Consider the following 23075-nt stretch of genomic DNA (forward strand, 5'->3'; position numbering starts at 1 on the left):
AGAATACATGAAACATTACTCCACAAAAGAAATACTGTCACAATATCCAGCCCTTAAAATCCCCTCAATAGTAAAGAGAATTGTATTTCAAATTATGACTTTAAAACGATGAATATACACTGCCATTTAAAAGTTTGGGGTCAGTAAGATTTTTAATGTGTGTTTTTTTTTTTAAATAAGTATTTTCTGCTCATTAAGGCTGCATTTATTTGATTAACAATTTAGAAGAAAAAAAAAAACAGTAATATTGTGAAATTATTGCAATTTAAAATTCTATATACTTTAAAATAGAATTTAGTCCTGTGATGCAAAACTGAAATTTTAGCATCATTACTCCAGCCTTCAGTGTCAAATGATCCTTCAGAAGTCATTCTAATATGCTGATTTATTATCATTTTTGGAGAGTTGTGCTATTTAATTTTTAAGACGTTAATTTTTAAAACGTTGAAAAGAACAGCCTTTATTCAAAATATAAATATTGAAAATGAAATTAAAGCTTAAAGTGAAGGCCTGGTTATTTCATGGACCTTATTAAAAATCGATCCATCCATCCATTCATTCATTCATGTATGTATGTATGTATGTATGTATGTATTTAAAATTCTTTAAAAATCTGTATTACTTTTGCTATCAAATACAACATTTTTTTTGGTAATTTGGTAAACCATTCTCCTATTTTGTGCAAAGAAATAAGTCTCCTGTCAGTTCTCTCTGAAGTAGTTCCACTGTTGTCAGCATAAGATAATAAATGTCAGAAAATGAATCTTATTTAACTGCTTTTGTTCACCATACTCACCTGTTGATAAAAAAAATGTCTTTATTTATTTATTAGTTATTATTATTATTATTTTGTAACTTTCTGGAGGGTTTGTACTCATCTTTAAAACAATATTTTATTACTTTGATAAGAAAATCTTATTAATTATTTTTCGTATTAATACTGCATTTCTGGTAACTGAATCAGACTTGCTGGATATTTTCAAGGAACACAAAATGCCCTACATGTAAACAGAAATAATTGAATTTAAGTTTCATAATCATAATCAAAATTAGCTTTATTCGCCAGGTGTGCCAAACACACGAGGAATTTGTTTTTTTTTTAAGGACTCAGTACTCATTTATGCTGTGCTGTATGCGCATATGACGTAAAGGTGTCACCTCTGTGACGATTCATCATCTATGAACTCTTTTGTCCCAACGTGAATGTCAGGGATTTTAAAACGCGAGTTATTACTCCTCCCACAACAATGCTGTAGTACGACTCAAACCGGCTAGTAACTACGAAGCCAGAACAGGTTTTTCTCCATGTCCTACTTAGCTTCACGGTGTTCCTGATAACCCACCAGAAAATATCCCTCACACAGCCACACTGGATTGTCAAACGACGGACACTTGGAACCTATCGCGCTTTAACACGCTGTTTGTTAACCATAAAAACCGTGAGCATATAAAGGATGAATTCAATACGACAGGTGCCTTCGCGGGTTAAAAGCAAAAGGACGGAAACGATTTTAGGAGCCGAGAGGGAGCATTTCGAAAAACAGCAGGTATGGTAACCTGAATAGTTGATCTGTTGTGTTGCGATGCTAATGGTTAGCGTTCCCATGTGGATACTCTTCTAGCGCCGACTACATTTTACGACAGAATATGGTGTAGACTAGTAGAATACGTTATTGTAGATGCACTGTTACTAACACCGCTCGCGTAGGCACTGTAAGCTACACTATTGCAGTTATAGCGTATTTTCAGAAATGTCGGTTTTTAAAACGTACAGGCATTGGCGTAAGCCAGAATTCGTTTAACGATTTTTACTTAATAAGTGCCAAACTTATTGCCGAAACGAAACAATTGGTTTAAACAACTGACAAGACCAGTTTACATTTGACATAACGTCATCCGGGAACTCGCTGAACCTGTCCTTACAGCTACGTTACCTACAAGATGATAAGAACACCAGCAGTGTTCAGAGCGTAATACAGTATTAACATATGTTTTATCAGTGTGCAATAATTATTGTTTCTTTTAGACTGTTCTCAGCACTATCTGACAGGCATACATTTGTGAAGCTTCTATGCTATATAAAAGTAAAAATAAATGGTGAGACGTAAACTAGATCAAAAACGCAATGGACGTTTGTTTGTCGTGACCATTTTATTTATGTCATAGATTGCTCTTTGCAGTTCCTTAGAGATATAGGTTATAATACATGACCCTCTAAGTAAACCAACGTCACATCTTTGTCTATGCTTTGCTATTCTATTCTATAACTTTGCTGCGAGGAAAAAAAAAAAAAAAAAAAAAAAAAAAAAAAAAAAAAAAATATATATATATATATATATATATTTGGAAAAAAAAAGCAATAAAATAACATACAAAATTGTACACTGTTATCAAAAATACTAGTACCCTGTAAATTGGTACAATAATATACAGTAATGCATGAATACATTTTTAATCTAGATTACAAAGTCAGAATAGACAGATACTTGTCTTCCCATTCCAAAAAAAAAAAAAAAAAAAAAAAAAAGGCATATAAATGCCAGTTATATTCAGAATATCCAGCTAGTCAAGAGAATTAATCAGGAATCTGTTAATAATCAAATAAGGCCTAACTGAATCAACAAGAAAAAATCATTAGGATTCATTAATTTTTTTAATTAATTAATTAATTAATTAATTTATTTTTTTTTATTGCGTATTCAGAATGAATAGAATGTATCTTTTGTTCAGGCATACAGGCTTTGATATCAGACTTTTGAGGTTACAAATGTCAGTAACTATGTCTGGTCTGTATCACTCAACGTTTTGAGATCTTTTGTATGTGACATGACAGGTTCTTCCTGTTCTATTGTCTTTTTATTTATTTTCTATTTTTACCTCTTTTTTATTTTTACCATTATGTTCAGTGTGTATTTATCTCTTTACCGAATAGTTGAAAACTATTGTAAGTAAACCAACAAAAATAATGCTACAAATGAGCTGAGTAATAGATTTTTTTTTTTTTTTTTTTGCCCTGGAAGTAATGTGTATAGATTAAGTGGAATGAATGAATGAAGGCATGCATGCATGAATAAATGAATCAGTACATACATGTTTACTGAGGTAAACCTATCAGTTTTGTTTTTAATTAAATATTACATGTTGGTCTCTGAATAACAAATGCAATTTTTACATTAACTATTAAGTTGTTACAGAAGAGGGATGGATTCTGTGTGTGACATTATATTGTGTGGCATTATACATTTGATCAATTATAGAACCTAAAAAAAAAAAAAGGCTGCAGTTTTTCCTTGAGTTATGCAGACCCAAAAACCTGGTTTGGCAGGTTCTTCTTCCCTTTACTGTGATTTGCCCTCCATGTATAGTATTGTTGCTGGTTGAAAATGGTGAGGAACACAGTCAGTACTAAATGACTTGCTATATGTAAGCAGAGAAAATAAAATAATAAAATAAAATAAAATAATAAAAAAAAAATCATTATTAAACCTTTTTTTTTTTTTTTTAAATGTGCTTTCAGTAAGATATGTAAGTTAAAGGGATAGTTCACCCCACTTTAATTCCTGTCATTATTTATTAACCTTTCCAACTTGTATAAATTTCCTTCTTCCATGAAATAGATATTAGGCAGAATGTTAAAGACTGCTCAGTTACCATCCACTTTCACTTTTGTTTGTACAATGAGAATGAATGGTGACTAAGGCTGTCATTCTAACATAGCCTTGTGTGTTCAGTAAATGAAAGAAATTCATACAGGTTTTATACAACATAAGGGTGAGTGTGTTAACAGACATTTTTATAAAACCGAACTATTAATTTAAATACATAAAACATCAGAAATTATCTGACACACACACACACACACACACAAGAATCAATGTTCTTATCTCGCTGACGAGTCAAATATGCCACATAGTTCTGTCTGTTTACTTCACAGCTCTGTGTGTTTTGTGTCAGTTTGCTGTAAGCTCTCACGTGGGTTGAGTTGCCCTGCATTGACAAATGTTTCCAGGCAACATAGTGCCTTTGTGTTACCTCTCTGTTCAGCAGCTATCCAGAGGTTGTGAATACACGTAGGCCTCGGGCTGTCCTTGCACGAGATACTCCCAGTGTAGGTTGCGTCAGGAGTGGATGTCAGGCGTAAAATGTGCCAAATAAATATGCAGATTATCTGCTGTGAAATACAGCTGAAAATGAGTGAGAGATTGTAGGGATGTTCTTTCTTCAGGTGGAATAGATGCTGCAGATGCAGAGGAAGTTACCTAAAGAGAACAGGGTGTATTGCACACTGCTGAGCTAGTGCTAACACAGGGCCTGGATTTCGGTTCTGAAACATGCTAAAGCATGCTAACAACCTGCTCAAACATTTTAGCAACATGCTAAATCATGCTAGCGACTTGTCAAATGATGCTTGCCACATTCTTAAAATGCTAACAATGTGTTAAATCACGTCAGCAACATATTATATAATGCTAAAACAAGCTAGCACTGTGTTAAATCGTGTTAGCAATGTGTTAAAACATGGTAGCAAATTATGTTAATTAGCAATATGCTAAAACTAGGTATGGGCTGTATGAGAGTTTGATGGTACCTTAGGCAAAAATATCACAGCTCTAAAATTATATTTTTAAGATATGCATAATATTTGGAACAGTATTTCTTTCTTTGATATTTTTTTTTTCTCAAATGTTTGCTGAATTGTGGGCTCACTTACAGCTTTTGATGTGGATTGCACTTTGCTGCTAGAGCTACTGCTGCTCTAAAAAGAAGAAAAATAAAGACTGACATGTTAATTTAATCTAAATCTGTAATGACAGTTATTTACTTTTAGTTTATCTTGTAATTACAGTACTCTTACAAAAATGTGTGTATTTTGATTGTGTATTTATTTAATATTCTGACGAACTTGCCTGCACTCAGCAGTCAGCCTGCAAGAGAAAATTCACTCTCTGACAGCAGATGGGGCGTGTGGAACAGCTGTGATATAGGGCCTCATTTATGAAACAAATGTACGACAGAAAAGTGAGCATACGGTCATTTCTATGCAGAATTTGGAATCGATCAATATGGGTTAGTCTGAACTTGTGTGCAGCATAGAGAATTGATCCTTGGCAAAAACCCACCCTCCTTAGTTACTGTTACTATGACTGACAAACAATGCTGCGCTTACACTACACATGTTCTAAAATACAAATACATTGAAAAATACATCACAGAGCAAAAGAGGAAACTGACAATACGCAGACAGATAAGACAGAGCAGGTTATTACTGGTATGAAACAAGGTCTCAGCTTTAAAATTTTGTCTTTTTTTTGTTTTTTTAAGAAATTCAAACAATAAATACCATTTTGTGGCTCTTTAAAGTGTTGTGACAGATCAGTGTATTGCCTTATTAGATCAATGACACATCTTCTTTAAAGCACAAAAAAAAAAAATGAATGAACATCAGAACTTGTTTTATTTCAACCGTGAAAAGATGTCAATACACACAATTTTTCAAGTTTGGTCCACCAAAGTTAATCTACTCTCCTGTCTGATTTGTTTGTCACACAGAATGACAGAAATGCCGCTATGTTTGATCAGATCGCTTGTCAATCAAACTGTTCGTGGAGGGTGAATTGTACTCTATAACAACATAATTTTGTTTATTTAGATTATGCTATTTAATTAGATTAGCAATTAGATTTTCATTAGATTTTTTTGACCGGGTTTTGTTTCTCTCTGTCGTAAACTCTATGGGCAAGGCTTTTAAACCAAGGTGTTTTTTTAGCCACCACATTTATCAGCGTACGATCCTTCAAATGATGAGATTGGCGGCATACTCATTTCTATGTTAGTTTGATAAATGAGTTTCCTTGGTTACCACTGTAAACAAAGCAGTGTGCGCTTATAAACACTACATTAATATGCATTTTGCAGAGGCAAGATGAAAAGAAAATACCATCAGAACTTTTTTTTGAAGATAGTTCCCCTCAAATATATATATATATATTCATATAAACTCCCAACTCAGTATTTAGGATTTTCTTTCAATATTTTGTGAGTGATCATAAACAGTGAGTTTGCTCTGTCTGTTGCATTATTTGCATCCATCTTTAGCCTCCGTTAATGTCCGTTTATAGACTTCGTAATATTTCGACACCAATGACATTTTGGCAAATTATTGCAATGCAGATCAGCTGGGAAAATCAAACAAACAAAACAAAACAAAACAAAAAAAAAAGAAAAGAAACGGCTAGTTCTGGAAGTTCTAGAATTTCACCTCCTTTGGCCATCCTTCACACAGCTGACTGAAGGCTCGCACCAACAGTAGGGGATGGATTGTGTTCCTCTCTACACTGCACACAACCTGAGGGATTTGTACACTTTCTGTCTTTGATTAAACATTAAAAACAGCTCATACCACAGGAACGATATAATGGAAAGTGTCAGTGGTTTTGAAACCATGAAATTCTCAAATTACTGTATATCTTTAAACTGGTAATCGGCCCGTGCTAAAACATACTATTAACATTTTTATTAATGTTCTCTGAGTAAAACCTTCAAACTTAAAGCTTTTTAGGGTGCTTACACACCTGTAGATCGATTGCTTCATTCCCGAAACAGGGTTAAAATTATTACAATGTTGCTTTTTATTCATTGTGCGGTTTGCTTTCACACAGCAAAGTTTCTAAACAGCCCAAATGTGTTAATACAAGTCATGCGCAAGTAAACTGTCCTCTCATTGGTCCAAGTTCCACGTTTTTTTTTCGGGATTCCGCTCTGTTGTCATCTGTCAGGATGGAACAACAACAGCTTTGTGGGCTTGTTGTTGTAGTTTTTTTTTTTTTTTTTTAGGTATCGTTATATTAATTTATAATTTTGAGCAGGAGTCCAGGATTCGATAGGAAAACATTTTTACAACACACCTACTACAAACAGAGCAATAAAACGGCATTATAAAATGAAAAGGCGCGCTTTGATTTTGAATGGTGCAGACAGACACCGGTTCATTTTAAGCGGTATTAGCAAAACAACAAAGCTACTGCTGTTCATGGAACTATAATTACCCATTATACAGTGTGATAAAGCCTGGTTCGTTGTTCCATTGGATCAGATTACTTTCTCACTACAACCGAACCACTCCAGTGTTCGTTTGAAAGCGTACCGAGACCACCTCTTCAAGGAGGTCTCGTATGCTTCTTTGGTCCGCTTTTGGTGCGCACTCGAGTGCAATTGCTACATTCACACCTGCCCAAACGAACCGCACCAAGAGGGAAAACGAACTCTAGTGTGATTCAACCGAACTAAATGAGGCAGGTGTGAAAACACCCTTAAAGTTATTTTTATCTTTCAGACTTTGTCAAGCCAACATAAAAGTTTGTAATCAATTTTATCTATCTAGCTGTGTCATTACTATTGTAGCAATGCTACTGAAGAGTATACTTAAATACAAGCACTAAAACATAGCAACAAATGGTAACAATGACAAAGGGCGCATCTCAGTGAGCTCCCTATTTTAGTAGTCAGGGCATTGATCAGTGAGTTGGCCATTTTAAGGGCTGTCTCAGATCCTTCCAGTGCACTGGAACGTTCGCTCCCTGAAAAATCCCACAATGCACTAAAGCTAGGGAACATCGACGCTCACTATGCTCCCTTAGCGGAAGTTACATCATATTTCTGAAGTGCTAAACGTAAACCATATCAGTCAACTCTATAAATATAATGAGACTCAATAGAAGATTTGACAGTTTTTTTTTTGGTATTTCAGAATAAACACACACCATTAGACGGGTAGTGAACACATCTAGTTAACATTTATAATTAATATTGTGCTAAATATGTTGTAAGGACATGTAACAGAACAATGTGTTTAAAGAGAACAAAAAATATAGCAAAAAGAAATTGGTCGTGTCTATTGTTGATTAATTCCAAGTGTGATGTTCTACAATGTTGTCTGTTGACATTGTGCTAGAAATTATGTAATCACTGTCCCAGTGTGCAGTGAGCTAGGGTATGTACCAGTGACTGGTTTCGTGTACACGATGTACTGATTCATGAGGTCGGGAGGTAGGGAGTTCATTGAGACACCCCCAAAATAAAGCTTAGTAAATAAATAAATAAATAAATAAAATGCCACAATGGGCCACACATTGCAGAACTTTTACTATAGATAAGAGGTCTTCTTAAACAATACAAACAGATTGCAATATGATAACCAAGTGCATTAGTCCAACTGTTGGTTGTTTGTAATTGCCAAACAACATAGCACATTAAAATAGATTGCAGTCTGGTGTGCATATTTCGACTGTTTTATTGTGGTTATAAATATGGCTAATCAACTGAAATGAAAATGTAGGGAAAGAAAAAACCCTTCTTCAGTCTTCTGTGAGTATGTAGTGTTCTTGGCAGTTTCACACAGCCCCCCTTTCCATAGAGTAGGTTATAGTATGCCATTCCTTTTACTGGTTTCCTTCAGTGTTGGGTGACTGATGTCTGTTGTTACTATCTGTTTAGTGACCCAAAAAGACAGTAAGCAAAATGAGATGCATGTGAAACATTTTAGTGGTGTTTGCGAAGCTTAATATCATTATGATGAATGTCTCACATTCTCAAACATTATCTCATGTTCTTTTAGACAATAGTCTTTAAATATTAGACTATAAACCGTATAGCCACAACCTAGTAACCATTTAGAACACCCTAGCAACTGTGCGAATCTGGGAAGTTAAATGTTCAAACAAAGAACTGAAAACATGCTGGATGCATCCAAAATCACACTAGGTACTTATTTTCAGTAAGTAATTACTTTGACCTCACAAAAGTATGTTCTATGTAATATGAATATGTAAAATAAGAATGTAATCTGGACGTGTTACTCTCACGTGACCAACCAGTGTCAGTTGCGTAGCATCACTGCCATTCATAAATCCTCTCCTGTGGCCCCATGGGATAGTAAAGTGTCCATTGTATGCATACTTCAGAATCTTGTCGGAAGTAGGTCATCTGGGTTTTTGCCTACTCCATTATTAGAATACTTGAATTCAGACATACTACTTCTTCCACATACTTTTTTTTTGGGGCAACAACATAGTAGGTAAGTTTGCGATTTTGGATGCAGCCTAAGTTTTCTCAACTTAATGGTTTGTCTTTATTGGAAAAAACATGCAGTTGAATACTTTTTACAAGAAATCTTAACATTGCTCAAAAATATGTCCACCTGACTTAAAATTTTAAGTCAGTTAACAGTTGATTTTAACAATTTGCAAGTTTTGCAATTTTTTACAGTAAACAGCAGACCAGTAGGTTCTAGAGAACAGTTAAAACAATGATACTACTACTACTACTACTCATAGCTATTATTTTTAAATACAGTTACAAAAAAAAATTAAGACAGTAATCAAGGCTCAACACTAAGGAATTTTTCTACTGGCCCATGTGGGCCTGTGGTTCAAAGTTTTAATTGCCCTGCCAACATTTTCGCTGACCCTGCCAAAAAAAAAAAAAAAATAAATAAATAAATAAATAAATAAAAAATACATTAAAAAATAAAACTATTGTTTTTGACCCCTGGTATCTTGTATTTTAGCTTATTATGATGCCAAAATTTTAACACTTAAATTTTACAATTCTCTGTTCCAATTTCAATACCACAGCAAAAACTACTAGCCTAACAAACAGTGCCAAGTTGTGGAAAAACAGTCTTTGCATTGCCTTCCCAGTGTTCGGAAAGAGTGGATGAGCTTTATATATTTTTTATAAATTATATAACTTTATAAATTCTATATTCATTATATTAAAAAAAGGACAGAAAATAGCCTATTACGTCTATATTATGATGTTTTTTTAATGTAAAAATCTTGATAACATTATAAGGGGACCTCAGAGCAGTTATAATAAAAAAAATAATAAAAAAGCAGATCCCTTTAAAGACAAGTGAACAGTCAGTAAATAAGGACAAATTAACAAATTACAAATATATACAAATAAATAAAGATACAAATTAAACAGTGCTTTGGATTTTTAGGTTTGTATGCGGTTAGGTGCAGAAAATAATCAAATGTAAAATAATATTACATATTCTTCACAGTATAAATTAGATATAGATTCATCCATATTAATGCTATAAAAGTTATTCAGTCAAGAGCAGTGTCTTGTTTTTTTGGGATTAACATTAAGCACATGTGTTTGTGTATTTGTGTATTTATGTATTTGTCCGTTAAAACGTAAGAAGACGTAAAAAGAAATGGTATATGGAGCTGGCCCGTTACCTGTGTGCGCCCTGCCCTTAACACCTAACCAGATTGCAAAACGTACATGACAGAAGTAAACATTTGGTCGTCAGACTTTCTTAAAGATTTAAGAAGTACTCCAGTGTTGATTATTTTCTATATTTATATTGATTATTTATATATTGATTATTTTATAAATATATGATTTACAATAAAATGTTACAGTGACAGTAATGTATTAATTTGTGTCAGTAGTACACATCATTCATAGTCAATCAAACTGATATTTATCATTATTTAACATTAAACAGAACACACATGCTTGTTCAGTTGTGCATACTTTCATTTATTTGTGATTGCTTGAATGCACGAAAAACAACTTCATTAGGGTTTTTTACAAATGTAGAAACATGTTGATAAACCTTAACATGTTTGGTAAATTTCTTTAAAAAAGAATGAGCATTTATATTAATTTTCAGTGAAATTATGCAATCTGAGAATGTTTAAGTGCCATCTTACTATACTATTATCCTTTCACATAGAGCAATAGAGAGAGCTTTATGGACATTGTGACATTTACACACAGATTATGCAGTAATGCGGATGCAGAAGTCCTGTATCAACAGACACAAGGAAGAGACAAAATAAATGTGGCAGTGGCTGGCATATGTAATGTCTTAAAGTCCCCATGAAATCAAAATTAAAGTTTTTTTAGACATTAGTATGAATATGTTAGCGTTAAGGTTATCTGTAAGCTAGTGTGCTCCAAAACAATGACAAAATTCGCATTTAGAAGATACAAGCATTCAAAACTTAGTCTATTCATTCCACCAAAATGGATCAATAATTTTGATGACATCACCCTGCACTTTAGCTTCTTATCGAACTCTCTATCCAATCAAATGCTGTTTAGAATCCAAAGCGTCCCGCCCCTACACTATAAATATACGCTAAAGCTGCAGCTGAAACGGACACTTGTTCGCAGAATTTGTATTTTCTGTATGGTAAATGGCACGTAGTGCACTATATAAGGGATAGGGAACGATTCAGACAGTGCAAATATGCATTTGGTTAGGGCGAATAAAGTGTAGTTTCGCGTTGTCACACAAACTGCTGCAGCGTGCATACAGTGTCTTCTATAGACAGTAGCATGGATTGGATCATACGCGCGAGTCGGTGCAGACCACAAAACGTATCAGACACATTTGAATTCTATACAGAATGCTATTTTATATATAGATAATGCGATATGGATGAGATTGTGGCTGTCATATGCTGTGTATGTATGTGTATGTGTATATATATATATATATATATATATATATACACTGCCCTCCAAAAGTTTGGAAACACCCCTGGCAAAGTGTGGTTTTGGACGATATTAGCATAAATCCTTATCATTTTTTGGTGCAAATACATTAAAGTAACTTGACATTATCATTGAAGACCAGCAAAAATAATTTTCATTTTGATTACATAATAATGGCAATATATACATGTCAAAGTCAGACATGCCCCTTTGCCAGCTGTGATGCCTGGTTACTGGTTTAAACTTGGCCCAGGTTTTCAAAAGATTTTTGGGTCAGCACACCTTAATAGCTTCAACAATTGATTGCCAATTAAGTTTAGAATACAATGAATTTAGGCCCAGATTATGCAGAGCTGTAATAGCTGCTAATGGTGGATATTTTGATGAACCGAAAATTTAATTTTTTTCTATGTATAAACTGTTTATGTAATAAAATATGTTTTCGTAGTTTGTGTTGTCCCTTATCAGTGCAAAATTATCACAAATTAAAAAGGATTCATGCCAATATTGTCCAAAACCCCCACTTTTCTAGGGCATTTCCAAACTTTTGGAGGGCAGTGTATATATATGTATATGTAATGCATTACATTACATGCATGTAGTGCACTGCATTACATATTTATTATGTTTTTACTGAACCTGTTGTCTTCATTAATTTGTTTTTTAACTAAATGAGAACTTTACTTTTGGTTTCAGTGTTTAGGTTAAAACATAATTTTTGAGGACCACTACTTACAACTTACACAGTGTCTCAACTGTAAGGGCAACATTGTTGTCATAATTGTCATTATTAGCCGTTTTCAATAAATGTAACTAATTTTACACAAACACTGCATTTTTTAAAATCGGGTTTTAGTTTATAGTTTTAATGGTCATGAAGTAAGCTTTCTTTATTAAATGTAGTACCTACTTGGGTAGTATGCAATTCAGACAGAGAATAAACCCTGTAGGATATGGCCCTCCAGAGACAAAATTGAGTAGCCCTCCCCTCCCCCACAGGGCCTGTTATAAAAGTTAGCCAATAGGCAGATCATCTGTCTAAGAATGTGTGCCAGCATTTGGCACCTAACCAACCCATTTCCTCAGGCTGACATGTTTTGTTCTGCACAATCTGCTCTTTGTGCTGTCCATTGCATTCATTTAGTTCTCCCAGTGTTGGTGGCAAACCACACAGTCTCTCTAGAACACTGATGTGGCACAGAGACCAACATTAATGGAATGCACATTTATTTATTTCTGTTTTATTTATTTATTTTTGGTGTGTGTGAATTCTTAAAACATTTTGTAAAATAACTCAAATTCAGTTGTCAAAGTTTTAATTCAGGCTAAGCCAAAAAAAAGAAAAAAAAAGGCAAGAGAATTTCACCACAGATTAGCTGGAACTGTTATGTACAGAAGGATCAAGAAGACTAGAAAGTGTTGTCAGTGCTCTAAAATTCTCTATTCTCCAATCTCTAAATGCTTTATTAAAGCAAATAGTATTATTGCACCTGACTAAGGTGGAACATAAAAGGGAAGTGACACAAATGGGTAAACTAAAAAAAAAAATATTTTATAACAATTTTAAATATTTATTAGTACACACAATCTGCAATAATAAAATCATGATGCCAGTATTCCATAATGTCAGTCAGTCAACACGTAGTGTTGTACCAAATGTGTGAATTCACAAGTTTAAAGTAAACCAAAACTGAAGCAGGGAGATGGAAAACTGCTTAGGCAGCAGCCCAGAGTAGTAAAAACACTGGTTAAATCTGCCACCGCAACAAGGCTCAGGTGCACATAAACCACGCCCCACATAGATTAACCCACCCTGAATGAAAACACACACACAGACACAACAATAGATTTTACTGGACATGTTCTAATGCACACAATTTAGTTATTTCATTTAATCTCCATAGAATCAGAGGTGTTGGACATCAATCATATTCTGTTAAACTCTTCCACACTAAGCCAAACTACTTTCAGTGCCATTAGGCATTGGTTGCATTTTATTTAGATTTAAATTTACTTTTTTTGTTTATTATTTTTATTCACTGTAATTATAGTTATGCTTTATGACTGAATCTGTTGTTTAAATGGAAAATATATTATTTATAAATTTATAACCGAACAAGCAGTCAGCTTATTCTCTTCTGGTATGCATGTTCTAATTGATTTTACTGCCCTCTGTTGTTTGTTGCCAAATTAGATGGTTTGTCTATAGCCATCCATTGCGAAATAGCCTTTTGGGATTTTGTTGTTGTTGCTCCAACAACAACCTTCCCCACCCCTCTCCGAATCCCCCCCGCTCTGCACAATGTGTGTATCTCTTAACACATATGATGTTTGTTCTATTCGAATGTAAGTGCCCTGTGAATTGGACATCACAGGATATATTCTGCCATCATTCCAGTTTGAAGTGAGCATATGTGTTCCATTTAAAGGTCATTAAATTGTTCGTGATATGAACTTAAATTGTATTTCTTTACAGATGCATTTGTGTTACACTTCACACTTCTCTAGTAAGATTCATCTGTGTGTGAATGAATGTTCCAAAGTGAAGTAAACTTTAATGGATTTCCCTTGCTCAGTGAGTAGGGAACAATGAACACTGTGTAGGGACCATGTCAATCGGAACACAGTTCATGCCCGGAGCTCACTTCTAACGAGCTAGTTATCAGAATCAGGTGCATTAACTAAGAGAGACATGTATAATATGGAATTGAGAACCGCTGATTTATATAGTGCTTTTTACAAGGTAGATTGTGTCAAAGTAGCTTTACTGTATTAACAGGGAAATAGTGTGTCGAAATAGTGTTCCGTTCTCCTCTGGTCAGACGAAACCAGCAGTGTAATTCTAGGCTGCAACAAAGTCATATTGTGCGGAGGACTCATCTGGTTCCCTTGGTCTTGTCCCGATGGCCATCTAGGTGACGAGGTCTTCGAAGGGGATCTGTCTCTGGGGCTTATCTAGTTGACATGGTTTCCACTGACATTTAGGGCTGTAGAGGTTGTCTCTAGGTGCTGATCCACTATCTGGACTAGATACGGACTGTATCCGGGTGGCTGCAGTGACCATCTGATCTGGATACATTCTGGATCTGGTGGCTACGGTGACCTAGGAATAAGAAAGAAACAAACTTATTAAATATTAGCGTAGATGCCATTCTTCATTCAACAGTGTAACACATCGGGTGTTATGAGAAGTGTTCCTGGTTCTGGTTGACTTAATTAATGCAGCCTTAGAATCCTTTAATGTATTTGAGTCTTGGTGTGTTATGTGTAAGCCAGGTTAAAGAGATGGGTTTTTAATCTAGATTTAAACTGACAGAGTGTGTCTGCCTCACGAACAGTGGTGGGTAGATTGTTCTAGAGTTTGGGAGCTGTGGATCTGCCGCCCACAGTTTGATATTTTGATATTCCAGGTATTTATCTAGGTATTTATTATCAAATGGCCAGAGTTTTGAGATGATAGCAGACGTGAAGGACTATAATGCAAAGAGCTCGCTCAAATACTAAGGTGCTAAACTATTCAGGGCTTTATAGGTAATTATCAAGATATTAAAATGTATACAATGTTTAATAAGGAGCCAGTGCAGCGTTACCAGAACCGGGCTAATATGGTCATACTTCTTGGTTCTAGTGAGAACTCTAGCTGCTGCATTTTGAACCAAAGCAATAGAGCATTACAATAATGTAACCTAGAGGTCATGAATGCATGAATTAACGTTTCTGAATTTGCCATTGAGAGCGTAGGTCATAATATTCATGTATTTTTGAGATGGAAAAATGTGATTTTACAAATGCTAGAAATGTGGCTTTCGAAGGAAAGACAGTTTAGGTCAGACAGGGTAGACAGTGCTTTAGGTCATTACATGTGGAGGTTTTTGGCCCGATAATTAACACCTCTGTTTTTTCAGAATTTAACAGTAAGAAATTACTAGTCATCCATTTTTCTACAACTATCAACTATGCGTACCATTAGTTTTGCAAATTGGTATGTTTTGTTGGGCCACAAAGGAATATAGAGCTGAGTATCATCAGCATAACAGGGAAGCCTAACACCATGTTTCCTAATGATATCACCCAAGGGTAACATGTAAAGCGTGGTATTGGTCCTAGTGCTGAGTCTTGAGGTACTCATACTGCACCTGTGATTGGTATTATTCATTCACTACCACAGACTGATGATGGTCAGATAAATATGATTTGAACCATGCCAATACATTTCCTCTAATGCCAACATAATTTTCTAGTTTATTTAAAATAATGTTGTGGTTAATAGTGTCAAACGTGGTGCTAAGATACAGTAGCACTAATAGATAGATACAACCACGATCAGATGATAAAAGCAGGTAATCTGTAACTCTATTGAGAGCAGTCTCAGTACTATAATACAGTCTAAATCCTGACTGGAAATCCTCATAGATACCATTTTTCTCTAGAGTTGTGTTGATACTACCTTTTCTAGTATCTTTGACAAAAAAGGGAGGTTTGAAATCGGTCTGTAATTAATTAATTTGTTGTGGTTAAGTTATGTTTTTTTTTTTTTTTTTTTTTTTGTGAGAGGCTTAATAACAGCCAGTTTGAATTTTTTTTTTTTTTTATACTACTAGCACTACTACTAGTTAAATAAGATTTGAGGTGATTACCTAATCAGTACTTCTTTACGGTGTACCGGTGTATATATATATATATATATATATGCAGACAGACACACACACACACACACACATACATACATACATACATACCTTACTTAAGTAATTATTAAAAAATTGCATGCTAATTTTATTTTTTCTGTTTCTCTTTTTCTTTCCTCTTTAGCTAACCAGTATCAGTAAGGCCATCAATTCCACAGAGACGCCGCTGAAGGAGAAACATGCACGCAGTATCCTTAATTCAGACATCCATTTATTATTGTTTGTTCAACTATTATCCAACCAGGTAGGTCAAATGAAACCTTTGCAAAAGGATAAGGAGCAGCATTGCAGGTTCTGTATTTGTTAATGACACCATTTAATCTCTTTCTTGGTTTTATGGCTGTCAGTCACTGTTTGCAGACTATAGACTTGAATGAGTAATTCTGTAAACAGAATACCATCTGTCACAAAAGTGTTACTGCTCTTATAGAACAACTTTTTTTTTCTTTTTTTTTTTTTTTTTTTTGCTAAACGTAACGGCTTACATTAAATGGGTTGTTTATATTCTGACACTCCATTGAATGCACTGCACAGTTTTGTGTAAACTATACATTTTATTTACATTTTTAGATTAAAGTTTAGAATCAAACTCCTGCCTTATTGTGTAGCAGTTGTGTAGTGCAAATTACCTAATAGCACCACTTTGCATCCATTCAGAGCTGATGGCACTAACAATAGGTTAGAACGTGGATACCATATTGGTGTTAAAATGATTATATTGTGGTAAATCTAGATATAAGATAGTCTAGAAACAATACTGTTAAGTAGCCCTAAATTATAAAAGTTAGACAGCAGGCTTACCCAAGTTTGATGAATTGTGATATTACTAGGTATTATGTGATTATACGTTGTGCTTGAGATTTTTTCCTTAAAGACATGAACAGGAATTATTTTGGGAACCCACAGAGAGAAGGGGGCATATACCTTCTGGTCATATGCTGTTGGTCTGCCCTTGCCAAGCAGTGCCATCCTTAGCTGGAAGTTCTGCCATGTATTGCACAAAATATTGCGTGATGGTCACCGAAATGTAAGCATGCTTCATTTGAATTTCGTAATTATTTTGTCAAATCAATATATATATATATATATATATATTTTTTTAAATGCAGTATATAGTATATATAAAACAAAACAACAACAACAACAACAAAAAAACACATAGTGAACATAGTTGCCCACCCCTGGCCCTGATGTGAACGTTGGTATCAAATGTCTTACTTGATTGTAAAAATTAAGCAAGCTCAGCTTAATCAGTGTGGAAGTGTTTCTCTATAAATAAGGATGACTAGAAACACTGCAGTTTGTTAAATTGTTATGACAACAAGCACTGTTCATTCTTCAGTCTCTGCTTGTGTTTTGCTTTATTAATGTTAACAATTACTTTTATTTTGTATGACAATCAAATATAAGCTGAATATACAGTTCTCTCCAAGGACAGGCAAGGTTTTTGGCATCTTAAACTAGTCTAATGTCTCTTGTTCTCAGAACAGATTGTTCATTGTCTTATTTATTCTTACCAGTCCTTACAAGACTGCATGAGACACTACAGCAGCGTTGCTGAGACAGGGTTACTATGGGTAAGTCAAAGTTCTTGCACAAATGTCAACATTCAGAAAAAAATACATTTTTATGTGAATCTCTTTTTGACTGGTTTGACAATATTTATAATGATTTGTTCTCATTAATTTACATTGTTAGAATAACACACGGGACAGACATGGGTATGGACAGCTGGTTTCTCTATATTCCAAACTACTCTGCACCAAGATGGAGTTTCACACTAAGGTAGATTTCAATATATTCCTGTGCCCGTGATGTATTTATCCCATCGTTATTGTAGACCAGTAGTTCTCAACCTTTATTGACTTAAAGCCCCGTTATTGACAACTTTCAAATGTCGTTCAACCCAATCTCATGAGAAAAAGTTAGTTTAAGGTGCTGTATGTAATTTTGTGTTGTATGTAATTTTTTTGATTGTACCAAAGCATAAAAACACCATAATACATTTGCAGGTGTTTAGAAAGCATGCTAAGTTCACATGTTTCTCAGAAAAACTATCCTGCATCCAGTTATTCTACTTTGAAAATGTGCATTCCATGTCGGAATGGCTGTTTTTGTTTTGGTCTGTGTGATCCACCCAGTGTGTGTTTAACCAATAGTATTTTGACACCCTGGGTTGCCAGAGAATGGAAAACAGCATATCGCAGCCATGGCAGGCAGCAAACAAACTGCCTCAGTGATCGCAGATTCTACCCGACTTAAAAAGCCTCAGCACCCATCTAAAAAGCTCCATGACTAGAGGCATATTAAAACGCGGATTAATCAGCTCATAAATTTACAGTGTAAGACTTGTTTCCTTCCATTGTCAATTGTGCCTATTCTTGTTTGCCTGTACTCAATCTGACAACTCACCTGAGTGTCTTGTCTGAGGAGGAGGAGGAGGCTGGAGAAACAATATTTTGAATTTGAACTGCAGTGCCCATTTCAACCGCTAGCTGTCAATATTATATCCTGCACCTTTAAGCAGATCATAGAAGAAAAAACCTATGCATGAGATCACACAAAATCATACAAATTAGCCACTAATTCACCAAAATGTAAAACAGTTATAAATTGCCAAGAGAGTGTGTTGAGCTCTCCTATCTAAGCTGATATGTTCCGCGGGTTCCTCATGTTTTCCATCTACTGGTTAAGATTTTCAGCAAAAATTCCAGTGTCCAATTTTCACATTGGCAAACAGGCTGAACACAAATGTAAATCCACTGTCTCACAGTAGGTGGCGCTGAAACAGCAGAAATAGGGCTGTTTCTTGGTAACCTCTGTAAACAGAGAAAGGCTGCACTTATGAACACTACTTAATGGCTCATTACACAGAGGAAAGATGCAAAGCAAATGCTATGGAAACTTTTCTAAAGACAGTTCTCCTTTATGCATTTATTGAATTCATTAATTCATATTTTCTTTTATATAATTTCTCTCAGCGCTACCTGTAAATGCTGTGCCTGTGTGAAACTGTTGCTAACTTTTCAAATTCAAGTTTCAAGTTTTTCAAATATATTTTTTTAAAGATAATTAAAACATGAAATGATAATACTAACCAAGACTTTTTTTGTGGTTTATCGTCAAACCAGTAAACATTTTATCCCTAATTCCAATGCAATATCTTCATACTTGACATGCTATCTGGAAGAAAGAAAGATATTAAAAATCAAGTGATCAACATCGGTCACGCTCTGCTTGCTTATGATTTAAGCCACAAACATGTTGCCAATAACCATCAGAAGTCTCAGGCAACAAACATATTGATGATTAGACCCGAAAACATTGAGGCCTGCATGAATCCAATTTGACCCTGTCTGTTTGTTAATGGAAATTGCTTGTCTTTTGGTAAACATTTTGTCCGGGCAAGTTGTCTTTTTATAATTATACTCAAAATTGATGCCATCTGGAATGGTGTTCCTTCTCTCATAATGTTAGTTGACTGCTTGGCCAAACATCCTTAAATGCTCTCCTGGAACAGACAGACTGCTGTGAGTTAGAGATAAGAGGTGGAGATTTACTCATTTCCAGTCCATTCAGAAATATGTCTGAAATAAGGTCGGTGGCAACTTGCGGTTCACACAGACTTAAGCAATAGCGTGATACCCAGATAGGCTTAAACACAGTATGCTGCCAGTGATAACCAGACAAGCCTAAAGCAACAAGGATGTTTCTAATAACTAGATGAGCCTTAAGCACCAAGCATGTTGCTGATATCGAGATATCCTTATGCAACAAGCATGTTGGCAATATCCTGATAACTTTTAAACAGTGAGCATAAAAAGGAAAACTTAGCTCAACTCCTTGAACACACATACAAAGATGCGTATTTAATGCACAGATTTAGTGCACAGGTCTATTGTGACATATCAGTTTGTTTTTTTTTTCCACTTCCAGTCAGTTATCAATATAACACTAATTGAAGTAAGGTGGCATTCACATGCAGTATTGGGGAGTAACTAGTTACATGTAATGGAATTACGTAATTTAATTACAAAATAAATGTAATTGTAATTAGTTACAGTTACTGAGAAAGAATATGTAATTAAATTACAGTTACTTTTGAAAAATGTTAATGATTACAAGGGGGGGTTACATCTGAATTTTTTCACGCAAACACACCCACATACAGATTTAATTGTCTACTTTTATAAATTGCATTAACTGCTCTAAAATGAGACACCAATGTTTCAAGAGTTTAGGACACAGAATAGCACACATGCTTATTCAATAACTGTTTTATTTCCTATTTGGGTTTATGCATATACTTTAGTTTTTAAGATAAATTGTTTTTTCCAAGGCATTGTTAGATGCCATTGTTGTCATAACTATGCAAACATTTGATTTCAAAACCAGTATCATAGCTATTAAACTATTTCTTGTTATGATTTGAAATCTGAATTTAACCTCAGAATGATCTAAAATGATCTAAAAATATATAAATATAAAAATATAAATATATTTTAATACAATTATTACACGGCTCTGTGGAATACTTGATTTTGATTGGTCAATCATGACATTCCAAGGTATGTTATTCCCCGATAACAACTGGTAAAAGCTAATAACACAGACTCATCTGGGAAACTTACGCTGGCCTATACACTTGATAATTTTTCTTAGTGGAAGCTTTGCATTTGGTTAGCTAATAAAATATTAAAACTCAGTTCAATATTATGTGTACAATTTCTTGATTATGTCATCCTGGTTTCGTGGACTCTTTCTAAAACTTTTGTTTTAAATGCAGCTGCTGCCATTTTGTTTTGTACACTGAAGATAACTAACAAACTAGTACTGTAAGTACTAGTACTTAATTATTTATGTGGTGAAATGTTGTGTAATAAAAGTGGTACGGCAAAGCTTTGCGTTCAAATATTTCAACTCACATCAGTGTTTCGTGTCTAATTATTTGCTTTTGTGGCAAGCAGCTGTGTAATAAATGGGATACTGTACATCCAGCTAGCTGTTATTGCAAAATAAAGATGTATATTATCCCTTACTTATTATAATCTTAATTCAAGTGATAAAGGATTTTGAAAGTCTGACAGTAATCAGTGTCGAGTGCTACTGTAAGATTAACCCTGCCTGGTTTGAATGTTTCAAAATGATTAACAGTTAAAAATTTTAGAAATTTAGAAAAGTAATCAAAAAGTAATCAAAAGTAATGTTACATTACTTTAATAAAATAATTGAAAAGTTACACTACTTATTACATTTTAAATCAAGAAACTTGTAATCTGTAACGTATTACATTTCCAAAGTAACCTTCTCAACACTGTTCACATGCACCTGGGAAACTGTTTAAATAGGGTTGGCACCAAACCCTGCAGGACAGTGGACCTTGATGGTCAGATATCAGTTCTCAGTTACTCTTAACATAAAGTATTACAGGCAGTTTACACTGCCACAACAAACTCCAAAAAACATGGTTGTTTGGATTCATTGATATCAGGTTAACAAATCACTGAACTCTCTGGCTTTCTTGTCTGACTCAAAATATAATAGAAAACAAGAGTAATATGATCTGCAGAGCTTAAGTGTGCTGCTGTTAATTCTTAATAATGTCACACTTTAAGCTCTGTCCTATCTATGTGACATTATCTCTCTCTATGTATTGGAGTAGAAGCACGTCAAATAGCAAAACAGTAATAAACAGTAGTGCCAGATCATTACTACTGAGACTTGTACACTTTCAAAATAAGTACCTTTATACACAAAGTTAGGTCCATGTAGAAATAGTTTTCTGAATATTACTTTGTGCACAAGGGCATTACTTTTACATGCACAGTTATCCTATGGTACCAGTTATCGAGCCTGCAGTTGGGTTTTTTTGCTTAGTCAAGCTATAGTCTCTCTGTTCAGTCTCTCTGTTCATATATATCTTACATAAATATATATTACAATCCATGAACAAATGTGATTAACTAAATTAAATGTTATAGGTCACCTGTTGCCAAATGTAAAGCTCTTGTTAATAACTGAAATTTGAATTTGTGCATAAAATAGAAATTTAGCACTTTGGATTCTACTGTGTAAACATGGGGATAGTCTCGTTTAGTTAAATTCAAAATTTCTCTGTGTTTTCTTTGCAGCATCCTGAAATCCCAGCCAGTCTGGAAGCCACAGATGAAGTCTTGGAGCGTACAGCGGGAACAGACATCAATAATGTGTATGTGAAATTCCATTTACATTTCATGTAGTACATTTCATGCACTAAAGGACCCTTGCATTAGGTTTTCCACTGTAAAAAAAAAAAAAAAAAAAAAAAGTGTCAAAACAAGTAGTTTTTTACATATTACAATTAAGTTGTGTGTAGTAATTTTTCAATTAACACTTTCTATGAAGCCTGTATTTATAAAACATTATAAGGGTATTCTTAAGGCATTATAATGAATGCATAATGCATTATAAAAATCCTTATAGTATGTTGTATCTCATGAGTATTCATAAGAACAGTTTTAATGTATTATAATTTTTACTTTTATTGTATTATAATTTGTGGTTATAGCTTTTAAGAGTATGATTACCTCCACATAGTTCTAATGTATGATAAGTCTAATATCTTGCCATGTTACGCATGTCACTTAACTTAAAGCATACAAAGACCACTTAAGTAATAACAATAATAATAATAATAATAATAATAATAATAATAATAATAATAATTCTCAAAGAGCCATAAGATCAGGTATCAGAACAGATGAATGTGTTATATGACATTTTTATTATCAGTTTGATTTTTTTGATGGTACTGCATGTCAGCTAGCAGTTGTTGTTATTATTATTATTATTATTAGTATGCTAAATATATGCTAACACTGTATTTTGATG

General features: G+C 34.2%; 1 protein-coding gene across 1 annotated transcript in view; it reads left to right on the forward strand.

Annotated features, from left to right (window-relative positions):
* The first annotated feature begins 1176 nt into the window (after positions 1 to 1176).
* The window catches only part of hip1rb (huntingtin interacting protein 1 related b), a 50859-nt gene continuing 28960 nt past the window's right edge, over positions 1177 to 23075 (forward strand). The window contains exons 1-6 of the mRNA XM_051110269.1: positions 1177 to 1547; positions 16330 to 16393; positions 17090 to 17232; positions 17726 to 17782; positions 17904 to 17990; positions 22337 to 22413. Of these exons, the coding sequence (XP_050966226.1) occupies positions 1455 to 1547; positions 16330 to 16393; positions 17090 to 17232; positions 17726 to 17782; positions 17904 to 17990; positions 22337 to 22413 (521 nt within the window). The 5' untranslated portion in view covers positions 1177 to 1454. The remainder of the gene's footprint in view (positions 1548 to 16329; positions 16394 to 17089; positions 17233 to 17725; positions 17783 to 17903; positions 17991 to 22336; positions 22414 to 23075) is intronic.

Source organism: Labeo rohita, chromosome 5 (assembly GCF_022985175.1).
Source record: "Labeo rohita strain BAU-BD-2019 chromosome 5, IGBB_LRoh.1.0, whole genome shotgun sequence".
Lineage (NCBI taxonomy): Eukaryota > Metazoa > Chordata > Actinopteri > Cypriniformes > Cyprinidae > Labeo > Labeo rohita.